The sequence below is a fragment of the Oncorhynchus tshawytscha genome, linkage group LG04, assembly GCF_018296145.1.
Source record: "Oncorhynchus tshawytscha isolate Ot180627B linkage group LG04, Otsh_v2.0, whole genome shotgun sequence".
Taxonomy (NCBI): Eukaryota; Metazoa; Chordata; class Actinopteri; order Salmoniformes; family Salmonidae; genus Oncorhynchus; species Oncorhynchus tshawytscha.
In genome coordinates, this window is record NC_056432.1 from 1,329,208 (window position 1) to 1,356,055 (window position 26,848).

A 26,848-nucleotide genomic window follows, 5' to 3' on the forward strand; every position below is an offset into this window, starting at 1 on the left:
GTTCTATCCCTGACTCTGTTCTATCTCTGACTCTGTTCTGACCCTGACTCTGTTCTGACCCTGACTCTGTTCTATCCCTGACTCTGTTCTATCCCTGACTCTGTTCTGACCCTGACTCTGTTCTGACCCTGACTCTGGTCTATCCCTGACTCTGTTCTATCCCTGACTCTGGTCTAACCCTGACTCTGTTCTATCCCTGACTCTGTTCTGACCCTGACTCTGTTCTGACCCTGACTCTGTTCTATCCCTGACTCTGTTCTCTCCCTGGCTCTGTTCTGACCCTGACTCTGTTCTATCCCTGACTCTGTTCTATCCCTGACTCTGTTCTGACCCTGACTCTGGTCTATCCCTGACTCTGTTCTATCCCTGACTCTGTTCTATCCCTGACTCTGGTCTATCCCTGACTCTGTTCTATCCCTGACTCTGTTCTGACCCTGACTCTGTTGACCCTGACTCTGTTCTGACACTGACTCTGTTCTATCCCTGACTCTGTTCTGATCCTGACTCTGTTCTATCCCTGACTCTGTTCTGACCCTGACTCTGTTCTGACCCTGACTTTGTTCTCATCCTGACTCTGTTCTGACTCTGACTCTGTTGTTCTGACCCTGACTCTGTTCTATCCCTGACTCTGTTCTATCCCTGACTCTGGTCTATCCCTGACTCTGTTCTATCCCTGACTCTGTTCTGACCCTGACTCTGTTCTGACCCTGACTCTGTTCTATCCCTGACTATGTTCTCATCCTGGCTCTGTTCTGACCCTGACTTTGTTCTCATCCTGACTCTGTTCTGACTCTCTTCTGACCCTGACTCTGTTCTATCCCTGACTCTGTTCTATCCCTGACTCTGGTCTATCCCTGACTCTGGTCTATCCCTGACTCTGATATGACCCTGACTCTGTTCTGACCCTGACTCTGTTCTATCCCTGACTCTGTTCTAACTCTGACTCTGTTCTGACCCTGACTCTGTTCTGACCCTGACTCTGTTCTATCCCTGACTTTGTTCTATCCCTGACTCTGTTTCTGACCCTGACTCTGGTCTGACCCTGACTCTGTTCTCATCCTGACTCTGTTCTGACCCTGACTTTGGTCTCATCCTGACTCTGTTCTAACCCTGACTCTGTTCTGACCATGACTCTGTTCTAACCCTGACTCTGTTCTATCCCTGACTTTTTTCTCATCCTGACTCTGTTCTATCCCTGACTTGGTTCTCATCCTGACTATGTTCTATCCCTGACTCTGTTCTGACCCCGACTCTGTTCTGACCCTGACTCTGGTCTATCCCTGACTCTGTTCTATCCCTGACTCTGTTCTATCCCTGACTCTGGTATATCCCTGACTCTGTTCTATCCCTGACTCTGTTCTGACCCTGACTCTGTTGACCCTGACTCTGTTCTGACACTGACTCTGTTCTATCCCTGACTCTGTTCTGACCCTGACTCTGTTCTATCCCTGACTCTGTTCTCATCCAGGCTCTGTTCTGACCCTGACTTTGTTCTCATCCTGACTCTGTTCTGACTCTGACTCTGTTGTTCTGACCCTGACTCTGTTCTATCCCTGACTCTGTTCTATCCCTGACTCTGGTCTATCCCTGATTCTGTTCTATCCCTGACTCTGTTCTGACCCTGACTCTGTTCTATCCCTGACTATGTTCTCATCCTGGCTCTGTTCTGACCCTGACTTTGTTCTCATCCTGACTCTGTTCTGACTCTGACTCTCTTCTGACCCTGACTCTGTTCTATCCCTGACTCTGTTCTATCACTGACTCTGGTCTATCCCTGACTCTGGTCTATCCCTGACTCTGTTCTGACCCTGACTCTGTTCTATCCCTGACTCTGTTCTAACTCTGACTCTGTTCTGACCCTGACTCTGTTCTGACCCTGACTCTGTTCTATCCCTGACTCTGTTCTATCCCTGACTCGTTTCTGACCCTGACTCTGGTCTGACCCTGACTCTGTTCTATCCCTGACTCTGTTCTCATCCTGACTTTGGTCTCATCCTGACTCTGTTCTAACCCTGACTCTGTTCTGACCATGACTCTGTTCTAACCCTGACTCTGTTCTATCCCTGACTTTTTCTCATCCTGACTCTGTTCTATCCCTGACTTGGTTCTCATCCTGACTATGTTCTATCCCTGACTCTGTTCTGACCCCGACTCTGTTCTGACCCTGACTCTGGTCTATCCCTGACTCTGTTCTATCCCTGACTATGTTCTATCCCTGACTATGTTCTGACCCTGACTTTGTTCTCATCCTGACTCTGTTCTCTCCCTGACTCTGTCCTAACCCTGACTCTGTTCTATCCCTGACTCTGTTCTATCCCTGACTCTGGTCTATCCCTGACTCTGTTCTATCCCTGACTCTGTTCTATCCCTGACTCTGGTATATCCCTGACTCTGTTCTATCCCTGACTCTGTTCTGACCCTGACTCTGTTGACCCTGACTCTGTTCTGACACTGACTCTGTTCTATCCCTGACTCTGTTCTGATCCTGACTCTGTTCTATCCCTGACTCTGTTCTGACCCTGACTCTGTTCTATCCCTGACTCTGTTCTCATCCTGGCTCTGTTCTGACCCTGACTTTGTTCTCATCCTGACTCTGTTCTGACTCTGACTCTGTTGTTCTGACCCTGACTCTGTTCTATCCCTGACTCTGTTCTATCCCTGACTCTGGTCTATCCCTGATTCTGTTCTATCCCTGACTCTGTTCTGACCCTGACTCTGTTCTGACCCTGACTCTGTTCTATCCCTGACTATGTTCTCATCCTGGCTCTGTTCTGACCCTGACTTTGTTCTCATCCTGACTCTGTTCTGACTCTGACTCTCTTCTGACCCTGACTCTGTTCTATCCCTGACTCTGTTCTATCCCTGACTCTGGTCTATCCCTGACTCTGGTCTATCCCTGACTCTGTTCTGACCCTTGCTCTGTTCTGACCCTGACTCTGTTCTGACCCTGACTCTGTTCTATCCCTGACTCTGTTCTATACCTGACTCTGTTCTATCCCTGACTCATTTCTGACCCTGACTCTGGTCTGACCCTGACTCTGTTCTATCCCTGACTCTGTTCTCATCCTGACTCTGTTCTGACCCTGACTTTGGTCTCATCCTGACTCTGTTCTAACCCTGACTCTGTTCTGACCATGACTCTGTTCTAACCCTGACTCTGTTCTATCCCTGACTTTTTCTCATCCTGACTCTGTTCTATCCCTGACTTGGTTCTCATCCTGACTCTGTTCTATCCCTGACTCTGTTCTGACCCTGACTCTGTTATGACCCTGACTCTGTTCTATCCCTGACTCTGTTCTATCTCTGACTCTGTTCTGACCCTGACTCTGTTCTATCCCTGACTCTGGTCTATCCCTGACTCTGGTCTATCCCTGACTCTGGTCTATCCCTGACTCTGTTCTATCCCTGACTCTGGTATATCCCTGACTGTGTTCTATCCCTGACTCTGTTCTATCCCTGACTCTGTTTTGACCCTGACTCTGTTCTGACCCTTACTCTGTTCTATCCCTGACTCTGTTCTGACCGTGACTCTGTTCTATCCCTGACTTGGTTCTCATCCTGACTCTGTTCTATCCCTGACTCTGTTCTCATCCTGGCTCTGTTCTGACCCTGACTTTGTTCTCATCCTGACTCTGTTCTGACTCTGACTCTCTTCTGACCCTGACTCTGTTCTATCCCTGACTCTGGTCTATCCCTGACTCTGTTCTGACCCCGACTCTGTTCTGACCCTGACATTGTTCTATCCCTGACTATGTTCTCATCCTGGCTCTGTTCTGACCCTGACTTTGTTCTCATCCTGACTCTGTTCTGACTCTGACTCTCTTCTGACCCTGACTCTGTTCTATCCCTGACTCTGTTCTATCCCTGACTCTGGTCTATCCCTGACTCTGGTCTATCCCTGACTCTGTTCTGACCCTGACTCTGTTCTATCCCTGACTCTGTTCTATCCCTGACTCTGTTCTGACCCTGACTCTGTTCTATCCCTGACTCTGTTCTGACCCTGACTCTGTTCTATCCCTGACTCTGTTCTCATCCTGGCTCTGTTCTGACCCTGACTTTGTTCTCATCCTGACTCTGTTCTGACTCTGACTCTGTTGTTCTGACCCTGACTCTGTTCTATCCCTGACTCTGTTCTATCCCTGACTCTGGTCTATCCCTGATTCTGTTCTATCCCTGACTCTGTTCTGACCCTGACTCTGTTCTGACCCTGACTCTGTTCTATCCCTGACTATGTTCTCATCCTGGCTCTGTTCTGACCCTGACTTTGTTCTCATCCTGACTCTGTTCTGACTCTGACTCTCTTCTGACCCTGACTCTGTTCTATCCCTGACTCTGTTCTATCCCTGACTCTGGTCTATCCCTGACTCTGGTCTATCCCTGACTCTGTTCTGACCCTTGCTCTGATATGACCCTGACTCTGTTCTGACCCTGACTCTGTTCTATCCCTGACTCTGTTCTATACCTGACTCTGTTCTATCCCTGACTCATTTCTGACCCTGACTCTGGTCTGACCCTGACTCTGTTCTATCCCTGACTCTGTTCTCATCCTGACTCTGTTCTGACCCTGACTTTATTCTGATCATGACTCTGTTCTAACCCTGACTCTGTTCTATCCCTGACTTTTTTCTCATCCTGACTCTGTTCTATCCCTGACTTGGTTCTCATCCTGACTATGTTCTATCCCTGACTCTGTTCTGACCCCGACTCTGTTCTGACCCTGACTCTGGTCTATCCCTGACTCTGTTCTATCCCTGACTCTGTTCTATCCCTGACTCTGGTATATCCCTGACTCTGTTCTATCCCTGACTCTGGTCTATCCCTGACTCTGTTCTATCCCTGACTCTGTTCTATCCCTGACTCTGGTATATCCCTGACTCTGTTCTATCCCTGACTCTGTTCTATCCCTGACTCTGTTCTGACCCTGACTCTGTTGACCCTGACTCTGTTCTGACACTGACTCTGTTCTATCCCTGACTCTGTTCTGATCCTGACTCTGTTCTATCCCTGACTCTGTTCTGAACCTGACTCTGTTCTATCCCTGACTCTGTTCTCATCCTGGCTCTGTTCTGACCCTGACTTTGTTCTCATCCTGACTCTGTTCTGACTCTGACTCTGTTGTTCTGACCCTGACTCTGTTCTATCCCTGACTCTGTTCTATCCCTGACTCTGGTCTATCCCTGACTCTGTTCTGACCCTGACTCTGTTCTGATCCCTGACTATGTTCTTCTATGTTCATCCTGGCTCTGTTCTGACCCTGACTTTGTTCTCATCCTGACTCTGTTCTGACTCTGACTCTCTTCTGACCATGACTCTGTTCTAACCCTGACTCTGTTCTATCCCTGACTCTGTTCTATCCCTGACTCTGGTCTATCCCTGACTCTGTTCTGACCCTGACTCTGTTCTGACCCTGACTCTGTTCTATCCCTGACTCTGGTCTATCCCTGACTCTGTTCTGACCCTTGCTCTGATATGACCCTGACTCTGTTCTGACCCTGACTCTGTTCTATCCCTGACTCTGTTCTATCCCTGACTCTGTTCTATCCCTGACTCGGTTCTGACCCTGACTCTGTTCTGACCCTGACTCTGTTCTATCCCTGACTCTGTTCTCATCCTGACTCTGTTCTGACCCTGACTTTGGTCTCATCCTGACTCTGTTCTAACCCTGACTCTGTTCTGACCATGACTCTGTTCTAACCCTGACTCTGTTCTATCCCTGACTTTTTTCTCATCCTGACTCTGTTCTATCCCTGACTTGGTTCTCATCCTGACTATGTTCTATCCCTGACTCTGTTCTGACCCCGACTCTGTTCTGACCCTGACTCTGGTCTATCCCTGACTATGTTCTGACCCTGACTTTGTTCTCATCCTGACTCTGTTCTCTCCCTGACTCTGTTCTAACCCTGACTCTGTTCTATCCCTGACTCTGTTCTATCCCTGGCTCTGGTATATCCCTGACTGTGTTCCATCCCTGACTCTGTTCTGACCCTGACTCTGTTCTCATCCTGACTCTGTTCTCATCCTGACTCTGTTCTATCCCTGACTTGGTTCTCATCCTGACTCTGTTCTATCCCTGACTCTGTTCTATCCCTGACTCTGGTCTATCCCTGACTCTGGTCTATCCCTGACTCTGTTCTATCCCTGACTCTGGTCTATCCCTGACTCTGTTCTGACCCTGACTCTGTTCTATCCCTGACTCTGTTCTCATCCTGGCTCTGTTCTGACCCTGACTTTGTTCTCATCCTGACTCTGTTCTGACTCTGACTCTGTTGTTCTGACTCTGACTCTGTTCTATCCCTGACTCTGTTCTATCCCTGACTCTGTTCTATCCCTGACTCTGGTCTATCCCTGACTCTGGTCTATTCCTGACTCTGTTCTATCCCTGACTCTGTTCTGACCCTGACTCTGTTCTATCCCTGACTCTGTTCTATCCCTGACTATGTTCTATCCCTGACTATGTTCTGACCCTGACTTTGTTCTCATCCTGACTCTGTTCTCTCCCTGACTCTGTCCTAACCCTGACTCTGTTCTATCCCTGACTCTGTTCTATCCCTGGCTCTGGTATATCCCTGACTGTGTTCTATCCCTGACTCTGTTCTGACCCTGACTCTGTTCTGACCTGACTCTGTTCTGACCCTGACTCTGTTCTATCCCTGACTTGGTTCTCATCCTGACTCTGTTCTATCCCTGACTCTGTTCTATCCCTGACTCTGGTCTATCCCTGACTCTGGTCTATCCCTGACTCTGTTCTATCCCTGACTCTGGTCTATCCCTGACTCTGTTCTCATCCTGGCTCTGTTCTGACCCTGACTTTGTTCTCATCCTGACTCTGTTCTGACTCTGACTCTGTTGTTCTGACCCTGACTCTGTTCTATCCCTGACTCTGTTCTATCCCTGACTCTGGTCTATCCCTGACTCTGGTCTATTCCTGACTCTGTTCTGACCCTGACTCTGTTTTGACCCTGACTCTGTTCTGACCCTGACTCTGTTCTATCCCTGACTCTGTTCTGACCCTGACTCTGTTCTATCCCTGACTTGGTTCTCATCCTGACTCTGTTCTATCTCTGACTCTGTTCTATCCCTGACTCTGTTCTGACCCTGACTCTGTTCTATCCCTGACTCTGTTCTCATCCTGGCTCTGTTCTGACCCTGACTTTGTTCTCATCCTGACTCTGTTCTGACTCTGACTCTGTTCTGACCCTGACTCTGTTCTATCCCTGACTCTGTTCTATCCCTGACTCTGTTCTATCCCTGACTCTGGTCTATCCCTGACTCTGGTCTATCCCTGACTCTGGTCTATCCCTGACTCTGTTCTATCCCTGACTCTGTTCTGACCCTGACTCTGTTCTATCCCTGACTCTGTTCCCATCCTGGCTCTGTTCTGACCCTGACTTTGTTCTCATCCTGACTCTGTTCTGACTCTGACTCTGTTCTATCCCTGACTCTGGTCTATCCCTGACTCTGTTCTATCCCGACTCTGTCCTATCCCTGACTCTGTTCTCATCTTGGCTCTGTTCTGACCCTGACTCTGTTCTATCCCTGACTCTGTTCTCATCCTGGCTCTGTTCTGACCCTGACTTTGTTCTCATCCTGACTCTGTTCTGACTCTGACTCTGGTCTATCCCTGACTCTGTTCTATCCCTGACTCTGTTCTATCCCTGACTCTGTTCTCATCCTGGCTCTGTTCTGACCCTGACTTTGTTCTCATCCGGACTCTGTTCTGAACCTGACTCTGTTCTATCCCTGACTCTGGTATAACCCTGACTCTAGTCTAACCCTGTCAGTGACTCATTGAATTATTTTCTTGGAGAAATGGTTAAAAAGATGTGATGATATGCACTGAGTGGACAAGCATTAGGAACACCTGCTCTTTCCATGCCAGACTGACCAGGTGAATCCAGGTGAAAGCTATTATCTCTTATTGGTGTCACCTGTTAAATCCACTTCAATCAGAGTAGATGAAGTTGAGGAGACAAAGCCTTGAGACAATTGAGACATGGATTGTGTTTGTGTGTCATTCAGAGGGTGAATGGGCAAGACAAAATATTTAAGTGCCTTTGAACGCGGTATGGTAGTAGGTGCCAGGGGTACCGGTTTGAGTCAAGAACTGCAACTCTGCTGGGTTTTTCACCCTCAACCGTTTCCCGTGTGAATCAAGAACGGTGCACCACCTGAAGGACATCCAGCCATCTTGACACAACTGTGGGAAGCATTGGAGTCAACATAGGCCAGCAGCCCTGTGGAACGCTTTAAACACCGAATTGAGGCTGTTCTGAGGGCAAATAGGGGGTGCAACTCAATATTATTCTCTGTGTTGTTTTGTCAGCCATCAGTGAAATGCGCATTCAGGAGCTACATAGGCAAAGGAGGTGGTGTTTCACTGTGTTGAAACCTCTTTGGGTTAGACGTGCCTCAAGCGACCCACCTCAACAACATCCGGTGAAATTGCAGAGCGCCAAATTCAAATAACAGAAATCGTAATATTAGACATTCATGAAAATACTAGTGTCATACATCATTTAAAAGCTTAACTTCTTTTTAATACAGCCACATTGTCAGATTTCAAAAAGACTTTATGGCAAAAGCACACCATGAGATTATCTGAGGACAGCGCTCCTCATACAAAAGCACACCATGAGATTATCTGAGGACAGCGCTCCTCATACAAAAACACACCATGAGATTATCTGAGGACAGCGCTCCTCATACAAAAACACACCATGAGATTATCTGAGGACAGCACTCCTCATACAAAAACACACCATGAGATTATCTGCGGGACAGCACACGCTGAGGACAGCGCCTCATACAAAACACACCATGAGATTATCTGAGGACAGCGCTCCTCATACAAAAACACACCATGAGATTATCTGCTCCTCATACAAAAACACACCATGAGATTATCAGCAGCGCTCCTCATACAAAAACACACCATGAGATTATCTGAGGACAGCGCTCCTCATGAGGACACAAAAACACACCATGAGATTATCTGAGGACAGCGCTCCTCATACAAAAACACACCATGAGATTATCTGAGGACAGCGCTCCTCTACAAAAGCACACCATGAGATTATCAGGCGCTCCTCATACAAAAGCACACCATGAGATTATCTGAGGACAGCGCTCCTCATACAAAAGCACACCATGAGATTATCTGAGGACAGCGCTCCTCATACAAAAACACACCATGAGATTATCTGAGGACAGCGCTCCTCATACAAAAACACACCATGAGATTATCTGAGGACAGCACTCCTCATACAAAAACACACCATGAGATAAATAACCAAGTGCGCACCCTCACCGGAGCACTGAACATTTTCCAACCAAGCAGAGGCATAACGAAAGTCAGAAATAGCGATAAAATAAATCGCTTACCTTTGAAGATCTTCGCCTTTTTGCAATCCCAAGGGTCCCAGTTACACAATGAATGTACGTTTTGTTCGATAAAGTCCTTCTTTATATCCCAGAAATGTCATCTTATTTGGCGTGTTTGATTCAGAAATACACCTGTTCCAACTCGCCCAACATGCCTACAAAGTATCTAATAAGTTACCTGTAAACTTGGTCCAAACATTTCAAACAGTGTTTCTAATCCAACCTCAGGTATGGTACCCTAATATGTAAATAATCGATCAAATTTAAGACGGAATAAATTGTTTTCAATACCGTAGAAAAGCAACGAGGAGCGCACTAAAAAACTAGAGTCCTTCTGAGACACTTAGAAAGAATATGATATATATAATTAATATAATATATATATAATATAATAATATAATATAATTATATATATAATATACATCTTAATAAAAAATAAAAAACATTGAACAATTTCTAAAGACTGTTGACATCTAGTGGAAGCCATAGGAACTGCAATCTGGGTCCTAATAATCAGACTTTCCCATAGAAAAGCATTGAAAAGTCCAATGACCAAAAAAAAAACAATCCTGGATGGATTGTCCTCGGGGTGTCGCCTGCCAAATCAGTTCTATTATACTCATAGACATTATTTTAACAGTTTTAGAAACTTTAGAGTGTTTTCTATCCAATACTACCATGAATATGCATATCCTAGCTTCTGTGCCTGAGTAACAGGCCTCTCTCTCTCTGTCTCTGTCTCTGTCTCTGTCTCTCTCTGTCTCTCTCTCTCTCTCTCTCTCTCTCTCTCTCTCTTTCTCTCAATTCAATTCAATTCAATTGACTTTATTGACATGGAAAGTTCATTATTACTTACATTGTCAAAGTATACATATAGAAAAAATATATATAAACATATATTTATATATGAATAAATGGTGGGACCAACAGCAATAATAATAGTAGTAGTGGACATGGGATTACCATTAACAACAACTACAACAACAATATTAATGAGAACAACAATACATTAAAGCAATGGTAGTAGACCAGTGTCAACCAGACTGAGAAGACACATGAACTGGTAGTAGATCAGTGTCAACCCGACTGAGAAGACACATGACATGGTAATAGACCAGTCTCAACATGACTGAGAAGACACATGACCTGGTAGTAGACCAGTGTCAACCAGACTGAGAAGACACATGACATGGTAGTAGACCAGTCTCACATGACTGAGAAGACATGACCTGGTAGTAGACCAGTCTCAACATGACTGAGAAGACACATGACATGGTAGTAGACCAGTTTCAACATGACTGAGAAGACACATGACCTGGTAGTAGACCACTGTCAACATGACTGAGAAGACACATGACCTGGTAATAGACCAGTCTCCATGACTGAGAAGACACATGACCAGACCATGACTGAGAAGACACATGACCTGGTAGTAGACCAGTGTCAACATGACTGAGAAGACACATGACCTGGTCGTAGATCAGTCTCAACCTGACTGAGAAGACATATGACCTGGTAGTAGATCAGTCTCAACCTGACTGAGAAGACACATGACCTGGTAGTAGATCAGTCTCAACCTGACTGAGAAGACACATGACATGGTATGAAAGACAAAGCTAAACTACCTTGGAAATATTATCGACATTACATTGCACTTTTCACTGGCTGTCCCTCAGGTTGTGGCAGGAGGACACATATTTGGCTGCCTGAACATTTTGGCTTTTCACCCAATAAATATTTTATAGTTTCAAATGTTTAGTATTGAATTATAATTTTGGGAACGAAACATTCTCTTAGGTCTGAGTAATTATCATAGTGTAATAGGAAATGCAGCTCTGTCTCTACCTCTCCCCTGGAGCAGAGTGAGCACAGCCTGTCCTCTCTAGGCAGCCAAGTTTGTCCGTGACAACCGGTCTCTATAGCCAGACTGCTCTCTCTGGGCAGCCAGGTTGGTCCGTGACGACCGGTCTCTATAGCCAGACTGTCCTCTCTGGGCTGCCAGGTTTGTCTGTGATGACCGGTCTCTATAGCCAGACTGTCCTCTCTGGGCAGCCAGGTTTGTCTGTGACGACCGGTCTCTATAGCCAGACTGTCCTCTCTGAGTCTGTACCTAGTCAATGTTATCCTCAGTTTTCTATCACAGTGGTCAGATAGTCTGCCACCATGTACTGTCTGTTTAGAGACAAATAGCATTGAAGTTTACTTAGATTTTTTGTGGTGTCTTTCCAATAGGTGATATATTTTTGTTTTTGTTTTGTGATGATTTGGTTGGGCCAGATTTTCTGAGTGCTGTCCTGAGGCTCTATGGGGTTGGTTTGGGTTAGTGAACTGAGCCTCGGAACCAGCTGGCTGAGGGGACTCTTCTCTTTTTTAATCTCTTGACATTGTGGAGCTGTGTGATGGAATGTCTTGGGGTCACTTGTTTTTAGATGGTTGTAAAATGTGATGGCTCTTTTTTCTATTCGAATGAGGAGGGGGTATTGGCCCAATTCTGCTCTACATGTGTTATTTGGAGTTTTTCTTTGCACTTGCAATACAGTCTTGCAAAACTCTACATGCAGTATTTCAATTGGATGTTTGTCCCATTTGGTAAATTCATTATTAGAGATTGGACCCCATACTTCACTGCCATATAGAGCAATTGGTTCTATAACCGATTGGAACATTTTGAGCCAGATTCTAATTGGAATTTCGATCTTGATGTTCCTTTTAATGGCATAGAGTGCTCTTCTTGCTTTGTCTCTCAGATCATTCACAGCCATGTGAAAGCTACCTGTGTTGCTGATATTTAGTCCTAGATATGTGTCGTTTTTGGTGTGTCCAAATAGAATTTATATTTGTCATCCTGATTTCCGGACCTTTTTTGGAATATCATTATATTTGTTTTTTTTTGTTAACGGTCAGAGCCCAGGTCTGACAGAACCTGTGAAGACGATCTAGGTGCTGCTGTAACCCCTCTTTAGTGGGAGACAGCAGCACCAGGTCATCTGCGTACAGCAGACACTTGATTTCAGTGTTGTGTAGGGTGATACCAGGTGGTGCCGATTCTTCTAATGCCTTTGCCAATTCATTAATGTAGATGTTAAATAGTGTTGGACTTATTGGGCAGCCCTGTTTCACTCCCCGTCCCTGAGAGAAGAAGTCTGTTTGCTTGTTGCCAATTCATTAATGTAGATGTTAAATAGTGTTGGACTTATTGGACAGCCCTGTTTCACTCCCCGTCCCTGAGAGAAGAAGTCTGTTTGCTTGTTGCCAATTTTAACCGCACATTTGTTTTTAGTGTACATTGATTTAATAAAATCACATGTTTTCCCTCAGTGTTTCCCCATATTGAAGGCCGGTGTTTTTGATAAGATATATTTCTCAATTACTTTCTTAGATTTTTGCAATCATTATCAAACCATTTGTCATTATCTATTATTTATGGTTTGTTCTTATGTGTCTTTAGATTAGCCAAGGAGGCTAATTTACCAAATATAAAGTTTATGTTCCAAACAGCCAAATGTACACCTTCATTGCTGTAGGAGAATGTTAAGGCTAAACAGTTGTCCAGGAGACATTGTATTTTTTGGCTACTAATTGCTTTCTGGTAGATGTCTGTACTGTTTGGACTCCATCTATAGGCCTGTTTTGTACCATGTAATGTATTGGGCCGTGATGCTTCATGGTTGGGTTCTGCTCTTCTCAGATACACTGTGATTTTACTGAGGTCTGAGAGAGGTGTCAGTGGGCTGACTGTGAAGGCTCTGAGAGAGGTGTTAGTGGGCTGACTGTGAAGGCTCTGAGAGACTCTGGGTTTAGGTTGGTGAGGAAGTAGTCTACAGTGCTGCTGCCAGGGGATGAGCTGTAGGTGGGTGTGGGTGTGCCACAGGGTTCAATTCTCGGGCCGACTCTCTTTTCTGTATACATCAATGATGTTGCTCTTGCTGCGATCCACCTCTATGCAGACGACACCATTCTGTATACTTCTGGCCCCTCCTTGGACACTGTGTTAACTAACCTCCAGACGAGCTTCAATGCCACACAACTCCCCTTCCGTGGCCTCCAACTGCTCTTAAACGCAAGTAAAACTAAATGCATGCTATTCAATCGATCGCTGCCCGCACCTGCTCGCCCGTCCAACATCACTACTCTGGACGGCTCTGACTTAGAATACGTGGACAACTACAAATACCTGGGTGTCTGGTTAGACTGTAAACTCTCCTTCCAGACTCACATTAACTGCAGTCCAACATTAAATCTAGAATCGGCTTCCTATATCGCAACAAAGCATCCTTCACTCATGCTGCCAAACATACCCCCGTAAAACTGACCATCCTACCGATCCTCGACTTCGGTGATGTCATCTATAAAATAGCCTCCAACACTCTACTTAACAAACTGGATGCAGTCTATTGCCATCCGTTTTGTCACCAAAGCCCCATATACTACCCACCATTGCGACCTGTACGCTCTCGTTGGTTGGCCCTCGCTTCATCCTCGTCGCCAAACCCACTGGCTCCAGGTCATCTACAAGTCTCAGCTAGGTAAAGCACCGCCCTATCTCAGCTCACTAGTCACCATAGCAGCACCCACTCGTAGCACGCGCTCCAGCAGGTAAATCTCACTGCTCACCCCCAAATCCAATTCTTCCTTTGGTCGTCTTTCCTTCCAGTTCTCTGGAGCTGCCCATGACTGGAACGAATTGCAAAAATCTCTGAAGCTGGAGACTCATACCTCCCTCACTAGCTTTAAGCACCAGCTGTCAGAGCATTTTACAGATCACTGCACCTGTACTTTGCCTATCTGTGCTTAGCCCATCTATCTACCTACCTCATCCCCATACTGGTATTTATTTATTTTGCTCCTTTGCACCCCAGTATCTCTACCTGCACATTCATCTTCTGCCGATCTACCATTCCAGTGTTTAATTGCTATATTGTAATTACTTCACCACCATGGCCTATTTATTTCCTTAACTTACCTCATTTGGACTCACTGTATATATACTTTTTGTTTTCTTTTGTTCTACTGTATTATTGACTGTATGTTTAGTTTATTCCATGTGTAACTCTGTGTTGTTGTATGTGTCGAATTGCTACGCTTTATCTTGGCCAGGTCGCAGTTGCAAATGAAAACTTGTTCTCAACTAGCCTACCTGGTTAAATAAAGGTGAAATAAAAAATAAAATAAAAAATAATAAATTCCAACATGCAACGTAAAAAGATTTCATAACTTTTTTCTTTACCTTCAAAATGAGACACTCACAATCCAACAAGAACAAAATATGATTTTTCAATTAACGTAAACTCTTCTTATGCAAATGTGATTTGTTTATCATTTAAGATAGCATTTGTGTCATGCCACTTGGGTGGATGTAGTGTGAGGATGGTGGAGTTCTTGTGCTCATCTTACCATGACCCTCGGCCTATCACATGTGAGCATCCATGACCCTCGGTCTATCACATGTGAGCATCCATGACCCTCGGCCTATCACATGTGAGCATAGTTGACTCAGCATTAATGTTTAATGTCACTCATTTGGTTGGTGGGGGCTGGGCCAGTTGCTCCTCTCACAGCCTGTGCATAGCTCTGCCTGCTGGGCTGTGGCTCCTCCAAGTGTGGGTCTGCGGTGGGGGGCAGGGGGGTGGGAGGCCTCGTCTGGGTGGCTCTGAAGCTGGGCTGGGGTGGTCTGTGCTGCGCTGGCTGTGGTGGGCATTGAGGTTGGTGGTGCTGTGGTCGTGGCTGGGGGTTCCAGGGTGCTGGTCCGGGGTGTTGTGGTGATCTTGGCAGGGTGGAGATTGCTCCGCTGTTCCTGGGTGGAGAGGTCGGGCTGCGGTGTAAAGCGACGTCCTTGAGAGTCTTGGCAAGGATGGGGACTGTCTCCCTGTACAGGTGAACATGGTCATAGAGACAGTCCAGATCGTGGGTGGGATGGTGGGGACTGTCTCCCTGTACAGGTGAACATGGTCATAGAGACAGTCCAGATCGAGGGTATGATGGTGGGCCAGGTGTACATTGGGTCACAGGGCTCAGTCCAGATCGAGGGTGGGGTGGTGGGCCAGGTGAACATGGTCATAGAGACCGTCCAGATCGAGGGTGGGGTGGTGGGCCAGGTGAACATGGTCATAGAGACCGTCCAGATCGAGGGTGGGGTGGTGGGCCAGGTGAACATGGTCATAGAGACCGTCCAGATCGAGGGTGGGGTGGTGGGCCAGGTGTACATTGGGTCGCAGGGCTCAGTCCGGGGAGAGGCTGGCGTTTATTCTTTGGATTGTGGCAGGGTGGAAGTTCTTCCTCTGTAGAAGGGTTGACACCACGATTCTTGGGTTGGGGAAGATACCGGAGGCCTTCTCAATCACTCCATGTAGTGAAGTCGCTCTCCTGCTGAGCACACAGGCCGTTGCTTCTGGTGTGTATGATTACGTGGCTTGGCGACCCAAGCAGCTCCATGGCACTTTGCGCTGTTGGGCACCACACCTTTCTCCTTTTGTGTCGAGGGAAAAGTTCCTTGTCCTGAACAAACTTCCCATTTGAGTCCATCAGCAGGACAATGTCAGCCAGTGTTTCTTCTGGACTGGAGGGGGCAGAGGGGGAGCTGGTGGGTGTTGGAGCTGGGGTGTGGCTGGTCTGTGCCGGTGCCGCTGTCAGTGGGAGGCTGTTCTGTAGGTTGGGGAGGAGGGGTGCAGCAGGCAGGGCTGGGGAAGCCTGGCTGGTTGAGCTGGTCTCCTCTGCTGTGTGAGGGCAGGTCATAGACTGGTGATCTAACTGCTCCTGCAGCCTGTCTCAGATCGTTATTACTGTTCTGCCTGTCTTTTTGGAGCTCTCTCACCTCCTTTGTTAGATCAGCCAGCTCTCTCTTGAGTCTGTCTCTCTCTTGCTGAACCTCTTTCAGCTGGCTGCTGTCCTGCTCTGTCTGTACCTTGGTTAGGAGCTCCTCTAAGGTGTGGTTGTCTGGTTGCTGTTTGCTCACGCTCTCCCTGTGCAGGACCCCCTCTCCTTCCAGTCTGGTGAACTCATCCCTCATGGCAGCCATGGTGGTGAGGAGGACCACCTCTCCCTCCAGTCTGGTGAACTCATCCCTCATGTCAGCCATGAGGGATGGGGATAGTAGGGGTGAGGGTGGTGCTGGTGGAGTTTGTCTTGTGGGAGGGCATGTCACTGGTGGTGTCCTTCTCTCTCTCTGCTCTCTCCTTAATGGTCTGACAGTATGAAACTCTGTTTCACACAGCCTAATGTTACCTTGCACCATGACTGTCCCAGTCTTGTAGAGGTTGATTGTTATTATGGTACTGTCAGGGTCATCTGTCTCTTTGATTTTCACCCATTACAGATTCCCTCTTTCATTATGGATGGGTAGTGAGAGCAGACTGCTGAGCACCAGGCATTTGGCTGGTCAGTGAGAAAGATTAGATTTTCTCACGTCACTGTTTTTTTGTAGAGGTCTGCAAAAAGGGTTTCTGGCCTCCCCTTTAGTAGTTTCTGTTTAAAATCTTTCCTTGTTGTGTCATTTTTGGCCTCTTTAGGGTAGAGAATGGATTCAGCACTGAGGAGGAGTGGGGACATGGTGCCTGTGGGCTCTGCTACTACAGCTGCTGCTGCGCTGTTCTGCTAACCTGTTGCCATGGCAACCGGTTTGTTCATCTGCTGCTGTTGCTAGCTAGCTCTAATTTAGTTCAAAAACCAGCAAAAAGAGTGACAAATCTTTACACAAAAAAACTGAAGATATGTTTAAAGTTAGTCCGTGCTCCTTTCTGGTTTACTCACTCAGTGTGGTCGTTTGATGTAGTTGTATTAACTCCCCTTGCTAGGTTTGTTCTAGCTCGTTTCTTCTGGATAGCTTGTTAGCCTGCTGGCCTTTGTTGTGTAGGTAGCTAGAGTCAAAACTTCTTAACTTGAGGCACAAAGTTACTTTTAATTCGATTCTGACTGAATATAGTTGTTCTTCATTTCTTGTCTGGAATTCTTTTTCGATTAGAGTGTTTATCTCATTCTTAAAGCAAATAAATATATCAGGAGCTCATGTTGAGCATGTCTCTGACTCTCTCTGATCATATATATATTTTTACCTTTATTTAACCAGGCAAGTCAGTTAAGAACAAATTCTTATTTTCAATGATGGCCTAGGAACAGTGGGTTAACTGCCTGTTGAGGGGCAGAATGACAGATTTGTATCTTGTCAGCTCAGGGATTCGAACTTGCAACCTTTCGGTTACTAGTCCAACGCTCTAACCACTAGGCTACCCTGCCGCCCCATATCTATATCATATTATGTCTGTATACAGTTTTGTAATGATGTGCAAATAGTTAAAGAACAAAAGGGAAAATAAATAAGCATAAATATAGGTTGTATTTGCAATGGTGTTTGTTCATCACTGGTTAACATTTTTTTTTGTGACGTGGCAACAGGTCACACGTTGCTGCTGTGTTGGCACACTGTGGAATTTCACCCAGTAGATATGGGAGTTTTTCAAAATCGGGTTTGTTTTATAATTCTTTGTGGATATGTGTAATCAGAGGGAAATGTGTGTCTCTAATATGGTCATACACTGGGCAGGAGGTTAGGAAGTGCAGCTCAGTTTCCACCTCAAGTTGTGGGCAGTGTGCACATAGCCTGTCTTCTCTTGAGAGCCATGTCTCCCTACCACGGCCTTTCTCAATAGCAAGGCTATGCTCACTGCTCACATAGTCAAAGCTTTCCTTTAAAATTCTTTCCAATGTGTCAAGTAATTATCTTTTTGTTTTCTAATGTTGGGTCTAATTGTGTTGCTGTCCTGGGGCTCTGGGGGTGTGTTTGTGTTTGTGAACAGAGCCCCAGGACCAGCTTGCTTAGGGGACTCTTCTACAGGTTCATCTCTCTGTAGGTGATGGCTTTGTTATGGAGGTTTGGGAAACGCTTCCTTTTTGGTGGTTGTAGAATTTAACGGCTCTTTTCTGGATTTTGATAATTAGCGGGCAGTGGGTTCTATAACTGGTTCAAGTATTTTTTGCCAGAACCTAATTGTATGTCAAACTTTATGTTTCTTTTGAAGTTGAAGCGTTGAAGGCAGTTCTTGCCTTGTCTCTCAAATCGTTCATAGCTTTGTGGAAGTTACCTGTGGTGTTGATGTTTAGGCAGATGGTGTATAGTTTTGTGTGCTCTAGGGCAACGGTGACTAGATGGAATTTGTATTTGTGGTCCTGGCAACTGGACCTTTAATGGAACACCATTATTTTTGTCTTACTGAGATTTACTGTCAGGGCCCAGGTCTGGCAGAATCTGTGCAGTAGATGTAGGTGCTGCTGTGGGCACTCATTGTTTGGTGACAGAAGCACCAGATCATCTGAAAACAGTAGACATTTGACTTCAGATTCTAGTAGGGTGAGGCTGGGCGCTGCAGACTGTTCTAGTGTCTCGTCAATTTGTTGATATATATGTTGAAGAGGGTGGGGTTCAAGCTGCATCCCTGTCTCACCACACAGCCCTCTGGAAATATATATATATATTTTTTGCCAACATGGATTCATATTGATTCCCCAACACCACTTTCCATCAATCTGCTGACCCTCATGCCAAATTGAATGAAAAGCTTTTTTGTTGTTGATATCAACAAAGTATGAGAAGACTTTGCCTTTGTTTTGGTTTGTTCTTTTTCATTTAGGGTTGTTTCTCGCTCTCGGTCTCTCCCTCTCTCTCTATCTGTCTCTCTCTCCCAATTCAATTTAAGGGATTTATTGGCATGGGAAACATATGTTTACATTGCCAAAGCAAGTGAAATAGATAATAAACAAAAGTGAAATAAACAGAAAAAAATTACATTCACAAAAGTTCTAAAATAATAAAGACATTTCAAATGTCATATTATGTCTATATACATTGTTTTAATGATGTCCAAATAGTTCAAGTACGAAAGGGAAAATAAATCAACATAAATATAGGTTGTATTTACAATACTTTACAGTGTTCTTTTCTTGTGGCCACAAATCTTGCTGCTGTGATTGCACACTGGTATTTCACCCAATAGATATTGGATTTTTTTTCTCTCTCTCTCTGCCTCTCTCTGTCTCTCTCTCTCTCTGTGTATCTCTGTCTCTCTCTCTCTGTGTCTCTCTGTCTCGCTCTCTGTATCTCTCTCTCTCTCTCTCTCTCTCTGTATCTCTCTCTCTCTCTCTCTCTGTCTCTGTCTCTCTCTCTCTCTCTCTCTGTCTCTCTGTCTGTCTCTGTGTCTCTCTCCCTCAGGCGGAGATGGTGAAGCGACTGAATGCTATCTGTGCCCAAGTCATCCCGTTCCTTTCACTAGAGGTTAGTGTAACACTGATCTCCAGTTAGTCTCCTGTTCTCTCAGATGTTCAGAAAACTGTCTTCTGATCCAAAGGGTTGAGGAGAAGAAGAGGGAGAGGTAAATGTTTTGTTTATTTCACTTTTGTTCATTATCTATTTCACTTGCTTTGGAAATGTAAAAATATATTTTCCATGCCAATAAAGCCAATTGAATGGAAGAGAGAGAGAGCCCTGCAGTGCCAAGAGCTAAGCAAAGAAAAGAGTCCCCTCATCCAGCTGGTCCTGGGGCTGAGGTCACAAACCTGTTCTACTAACACACTGAAGCCTCAGGACCAGAACATCCAATCAATCAGGATTAAACAAATTACAACATAGTCAAAACAAAACTACATTATGTTTTGGGAAGATTTACTGTCAGGGCCCAGGTCTGGCAGAATCTGTGCAGAATATCTAGGTGCTGCTGTAGACCCTCCTTGGTTGGTGACAGAAGCACCAGATCATCAGCAAACAGTAGACATTTGGCTTCAGATTCTAGTAGGGTGAGGCCGGGTGCTGCAGACTGTTCTAGTGCCCGCGCCAAATCGTTGGTATATATGTTGAAGTGGGTGGGGCTTAAGGTGTATCCCTGTCTCACACCACGACCCTGTGGGAAGAAATGTGTGTGTTTTTTGCCAATTTTAACTGCACACTTGTTGTTTGTGTACATGGATTTTATAATGTCGTATGATTTACCCCCAACACCACTTTCCATCAATTTGTATAGGAGACCCTCATGCCAAAGGCTTTTTTTAAATCAACAAAGCACGAGAAGACTTTAACTTTGTTTTGGTTTGTTTGGCTGTCAATTAAGGTGTGCAGGGTGAATACATGGTCTATTGTACGGTAATTTGGTAAAAAGCCAATTTGACATTTGCTCAGTACATTGTTTTCATTGAGGAAATGTACGAGTCTGCTGTTAATAGTTGATTCTAAGATTTGTATTTGATCATGTAATATATGTTTGCTGTTTGTTCTTTGTTATAGAGCCAAAAAGATTGGAGAAGAGGTTTACCCATACATCTCCATTTTGGATAGATAATTCTTCATGTTGTTGTTTGTTTAGTGTTTTCCAATTTTCCCAGAAGTGGTTAGAGTCTACGGATTCTTCAATTACATTGAGCTGATTTCTGATGTGCTGTTCCTTCTTTTTCCGTAGTGTATTTCTGTATTGTTTTAGTGATTCACCATAGTGAAGGCGTAGACTCAGGTTTTCCGGGTCTCTAGGTTTTTGGTTTGACAGGATTCTCAATTTCTTTCTTAGATTTTTGCATTCTTCATCAAACCATTTGTCATTGTTGTTCATTTTCTTCAGTTTTCTATTTGAGATTTTTAGATTTGATAGGGAGGCTGAGATGTCAAATATACTGTTAAGATCTTCTACTGCCAAGTCTACACCTTCACTATTACAGTGGAAAGTTTTACCCAGGAAGTTGTCTAAAAGGGATTGAATTTGTTGTTGCCTAATTGTTTTTTGGTAGGTTTCCAAACTGCATTCCTTCCATCTATAGCATTTCTTAATTTTACTCAGTTCTTTGGTTTTGATGCCTCATGATTGAGTATTGCTCTGTTCAAGTAGACTGTGATTTTGCTGTGGTCTGATACGGGTGTCAGTGGGCTGACTGTGAACGCTCTGAGAGACTCTGGGTTGAGGTCAGTGATAAACTAGTCTACAGTACTACTGCCAAGGGATGAGCTATAGGTGTACCTACCAAAGGAGTCCCCTCGAAGCCAACCATTGACTATGTACATACCCAGCGTGCGACACCATCTGTCTCCATCTCCATCTGTCTCTGTCTCTTTATCCCCCTGTCTCTACCTCGCCCTGTCTCTATCTCCATCTGTCTCTATCTCTCCCTGTCTCTATCTCCCTGTATCTCAATCTGCCTATTTCTATCTCACCGCCGTCTCTATCTCCCTCCGTCCCTGTGTCTCTGTTTCCCTCTGTCTCCGTCTCCCTCTGTCTCTGTCTCCCCCTGTATCTGTCTCCCTCTGTCTCCGACTCCCTCTGTCTCCCTGTGTCTGTCTCTGCCTCCCTCTGTCTCTGTCTCCCCCTGACTCCCTGTCTCTCTCTCTCTGTCTCCCTGTGTCTCTGTCTCCGTCTCCCTCTGTCTCTGTCTCCCCCTGTATCTGTCTCCCTCTGTCTCCGTCTCCCTCTGTCTCCCTGTGTCTCTCTCTCTGTCTCCCTGTGTCTCTGTCTCCCTGTGTCTCTGTCTCTGTCTCCCTGTGTCTCTGTCTCCGTCTCCCTCTGTCTCTGTCGCCCTCTGTCTCCATCTGCCTCTGTTTCCCTCTGTCTCTGTCTCCCTCTTTCTCTGTCTCCCCATGTCTCTGTCTCCCTCTGTCTCCCTCTGTCTCTGTCTCCCTCTGTCACACTGTATCTCTGTCTCCCTCTGTCTCCCTGTGTCTCTGTCTCTGTCTCCCTGTGTCTCCCTGTGTCTCCCTGTGTCTCTGTTTCCGTCTCCCTCTGTCTTTGTCTCCCTGTTTCCGTCTCCCTCTGTCTCTCTGTCTCCCTCTCCCTCTGTCTCTTTGTCTCCCTCTGTCTCCGTCTCCCTCTGTCGCTCTGTCTCACTCTGTCTCTGTCTCCGTCTCCCTCTGTCTTTCCCTGTGTCTCTGTCTCCGTCTCCCTCTGTCTCTCCCTGTGTCTCTGCTCCGTCTCCCTCTGTCTCTCTCCCTGTGTCTCTGTCTCTCTCCCTCTGTCTCCGTCTCCCTCTGTCTCTCCCTGTGTCTCTGTCTCTGTCTCCAACTCTCAATGTCTGTATTTCTGCGTGTATCAGCACCAGCAGCAGGTGGTCCAGGCGGTGGAAAGAGCAAAACAGGTCACCATGGCTGAACTAAACTCTATCATCGGGGTATGTCTACACACACACACACACACACGCACACGCACGCGTGCACACACATACACACACACACGCACGCACGCACACACACACACACACACGCATGCACGCACACACGCGCACACACACGCGCACACACACACACACACACACACACACACACACACACACACACACACACACACACACACACACACACACACACACACTTGTTTGTCTTACTAACCTTGTGGGGACAAACTATTGATTCCCATTCAAAACCTTAACGGCAACCTTACCACCAAACCCATAACCCTAATTGTTACCACTTAGCAATGTCCCCACTTGTACAAATGTTCCTTGTTTTACTACGATACAGTATTATATATGGAGCTGTAGATTACATACACTACATGACTAAAAGTATGTGGACACCTGCTAGTCGAACATCTCAGTCCAAAATCATGGACATTAATATGGAGTTGGTCCCCCTTTGCTGCTATAACAGCCTCCACTCTTCTGGGAAGGCTTTCCACTAGATGTAGGAACATTGCTGCTATAACAGCCCCCACTCTTCTGGGAAGTCATTAATATGGAGTTGGTCCCCCGCTATAACAGCCTCCACTCTTCTGGGAAGTCATTAATATGGAGTTGGTCCCCCCCTATAACAGCCTCCACTCTTCTGGGAAGTCATTAATATCTCTCTCTTAGTCTCTCTCTCTCTCTCTGTCTCTATCTCAGTGTCTCTCTCTCTCTGAGTGTCTCTCTCTCTTAGTGTCTCTCTCTGAGTGTCTCTCTCTCTCTCTCTCTCTTAGTGTCTCTCTCTCTCAGTGTCTCTCTCTGAGTTCCTCTCTCTCTTAGTGTCTCTCTCTGAGTGTCTCTATCTCTCTCTTAGTGTCTCTCTCTCTCTCTCTCTCTCTCTCTCTCTCAGTGTCTCTCTCTCAGTGTCTCTCTCTCTGTGAGTGTCTCTCTCTCTTAGTGTCTCTCTCTCTTAGGGTCTCTCTCTCTCTCTCTCTCTCTCTCCGTGTGTCTCTCTCTCTCTCTCTCAGTGTCTCTCGCTCTCTGAGTGTCTCTTTCTCTCTCTTAGTGTCTCTCTCTCTCTCTTTCTGTGTCTATTGTAGAGTGGTAATGACAATGGTGTGTGTGTATTCAGCAGCAGCAGCTCCATGCCCAGCACCTATGTCATGGCCCTGCCCTCCCAGTGCCCCTCATGACCCAACCTTCTGTGCACCAACCCCCTCAACCACCCCTACCCACCGCGGGCAGCGCCAGCCTCCTGGCCCTCTCCTCTGCCCCCCTACCCACCGCAGGCAGCAGCAGCCTCCTAGCCCTCTCCTCCACCCTCGCTGCCCATCAGCTGCCCCTAAAGGAGGACAAAAAACACAAGGACAACACCGACAGAGGTAAACACTGAAACTCTACTAGGGGTTACACTAGATAATCCGCTTTCCATTCATTTATTTTGTTTTGTGTTTTTGTTTACAGAGACAGTTTTCAGTAGTACTCTCTAATACAGTCAGGTGGTCTATAACAGGTTTCAGTAGTACTCTCTAATACAGTCAGATGGTCTATAACAGGTTTCAGTAGTACTCTCTAGTCACTCCAATGCCTTGCCGTTCACCTTCGCACCCCTGGGCCAGACTACACTCAATCATAGGACCTACTGAAGAGATGAGTCTTCAATTAAGACCTAAAAGTCGAGACCATGTCTGCGTCTCTCACGTGGATCGGCAGACCATTCGATAAAATTGAACATCTTCCGGTAGAAAGCCCTGCCTTCAGATGTTTGCTTAGAAATTCTAGGGACAATAAGGAGGCCTGTGTCTTGTGACCGTATCGTACGTATAGGTATGACCAAACTGGAGAGAAAGTCCATGTAATGCTTAGCAGTAAAACCTTAAATCAGCCCTTGCCTTAACAGGAAGCCAGTGTAGGGAGACTAGCACTGGAGTAATATGATCACATTTTTGGTTCTAGTAGAGATTCTAGCAGCCGTATTTAGCAGTAACTGAAGTTTATTTAGTGCTTTATCCGGGTAGCCGGAAAGTAGAGCATTGCAGTAGTCTAACCTAGAAGTGACAAAAGCATGGATTAATTTTTCTGCATCAATTTTGGACAGAAGGTTTCTGATTTTTGCAATGTTACGTAGATGGAAAAGGATGTACTTGAAACTGTCTCGATATGTTCGTCAAAAGAGAGATCAGGGTCCAGGGTAACGCCGTAAGTCCTTCACAGTTTTATTTGAGACGACTGTTCAACCACCAAGATTAATTGTCAGATTCAACAGAAGATCTCTTTGTTTCTTGGGACCTAGTTTAAAAGTAGAAAGTTTTCAGCCATCCACTTCCTTATGTCTGAAACACAGGCTTCCAGCGAGGGGAATATTGGGGCTTCACCATGTTTCATTGAAATGTACAGCTGTGTGTCATGTTTCCGAATGACATCGCCAAGAGGTAAAGTATATAGTGAAAACAATAGTGGTCCTAAAACGGAACCTTGACGAACACCGAAGTTTACAGTTGATTTGTCAGAGGACAAACCATTCACAGAGACAAACTGATATCTTTCCGACAGATAAGATCTAAACCAGGCCAGAACGTGTCCGTGTAGACCAATTTGGGTTTCCAATCTCTCCAAAAGAATATGGTGATCGATGGTATCAAAAGTAGCACTAAGGTCTAGGAGCACGAGGACAGATGCAGAGCCTCGGTCTGACGCCATTAAAAGGTAATTTACCACCTTCATAAGTGCAGTCTCAGTGCTATGATGGGGTCTAAAACCAGACTGAAGCGTTTCGTATACATTATTTGTCTTCAGGAAGGCAGTGAGTTGCTGCGCAACAGCTTTTTCTAAGCATTTTTTACCATGGAGCTAGTTTCTTATGACAAAGGTTTTTTACTTTTAGGGGTGCGACTGCATCTAGGGTATTACCCTGTTAAGGTTCAATTTAATTCCTCAGTTAGGTGGTTAACGGCCGTTAACGGGATAATTGTCATCAACATCCGCTGAATTGCATAGTGCCACATTCAAACAATATTACAAAAAATATTTATATTCATGAAATCGCAAGTGCAATATAGGAAAACACAGACTAGTTAACTTTTGTTAATCCACCTGCCGTGTCAGATTTTGAAAATATGCTTTACAGCGAAAACAATCCAAGCATTTGTGTAAGTTTATCGATCGCTCTACAAAACATTATGTACACTTAGCATAAAGTAGCTTGGTCACGAAAATCAGAAAAGCAATCAAATTAATTGTTTACCTTTGACAATCTTTGGATGTTTTCACTCACGAGACTCCCAGTTACACAATAAATGTTCCATTTGTTCCATAAAGATTATTTTTATATCCAAAATAACTCCATTTGTTTGGCGCGCTATGTTCAGAAATAGTCCAAATAGTCTCCATAATGTCCACAGAAACATGTCAAACGTTTTTTATAATCAATCCTCAGGTTGTTTATAAAATATATAATCGATAATATATCAACCTCAACTGTATTTCTCAGTAGGAGAGGGAGAGGCAATGGCTGCCCAAACTCTGTTGCGCGAGCAAAACTCATGCGAACACCTGATGCGATGTTATCTTTCTGGCTCATTTTTCAAAATAAAAGCCTGAAACTATGTCTGAAGACTACTGACACCTTAAGGAAGCGATAGGAAAAGGAATCTGGTTGATATCCCTTTAAATGGAGGAAAGGCAGGCTATGGAACATGGAGTTTTCACAATACAGGCCACTTCCTGGTTTGATTTTCCTCAGGGTTTCGCCTGCAATATCAGTTCTGTTATACTCACAGCTTGGATGTCGTCCCACCACCTCAACAAGACGGCGCTGCTCTTCCTCCCGGGGAAGGCCTCCCCGCTTAATTAAAGACCTCTACATCACGGTTGACTCCACAGTGTCCCCCTCCCAGAGTACAAAGAACCTTGGCGTGACCCTGGACGACACCCTGTTGTTCTCTGCAAACATCAAAGCAGTGACTCCTGCAGGTTCATGCTCAACAACAACCGTAGAGTATGACCCTACCTCACACAGGAACCGGCACAGGTCCTAATACAGGCTCGTCATCTCCCCTCTGGACTACTGCAACATGCTGTTGGCTGGGCTCCCTGCTTGTGCCGTTAAAACCCTGCAACAGAACGCTGCAGCCCACCTTGTTTTGAATCTTTCCCAAGTTCTCCCATGTCACCCTGCTCCTCTGTACACTCCACTGGATTCCAGATGAAGCTCGCATCCACTACAAGACCATGTTGCTTAACTATGGAACAGCAAGAGGAACTGCCCCTCCCTACCTTCAGCTATGCTCCAAACCCTACACTCCAACCTGAGCACTCTGTTCTGCAACATCCTGTCTCTTGGCCCTCCCGG

At 45.7% G+C, this 26,848-nt stretch overlaps 2 protein-coding genes across 2 annotated transcripts in view; both read left to right on the top strand.

The window, feature by feature from the left end:
• The window catches only part of LOC121838706 (transducin-like enhancer protein 4), a 74,942-nt gene extending 51,252 nt beyond the window's left edge, over positions 1-23,690 (top strand). Inside the window, exons 6-8 of the mRNA XM_042321239.1 lie at positions 19,580-19,642; positions 22,432-22,506; positions 23,598-23,690. Of these exons, the coding sequence (XP_042177173.1) occupies positions 19,580-19,642; positions 22,432-22,506; positions 23,598-23,690 (231 nt within the window). The remainder of the gene's footprint in view (positions 1-19,579; positions 19,643-22,431; positions 22,507-23,597) is intronic.
• LOC112249408 (transducin-like enhancer protein 4) overlaps positions 23,687-26,848 on the top strand; it is a 41,735-nt gene continuing 38,573 nt past the window's right edge. The window contains 1 exon segment of the mRNA XM_042321240.1: positions 23,687-23,879. Within this exon segment, the coding sequence (XP_042177174.1) occupies positions 23,687-23,879 (193 nt within the window).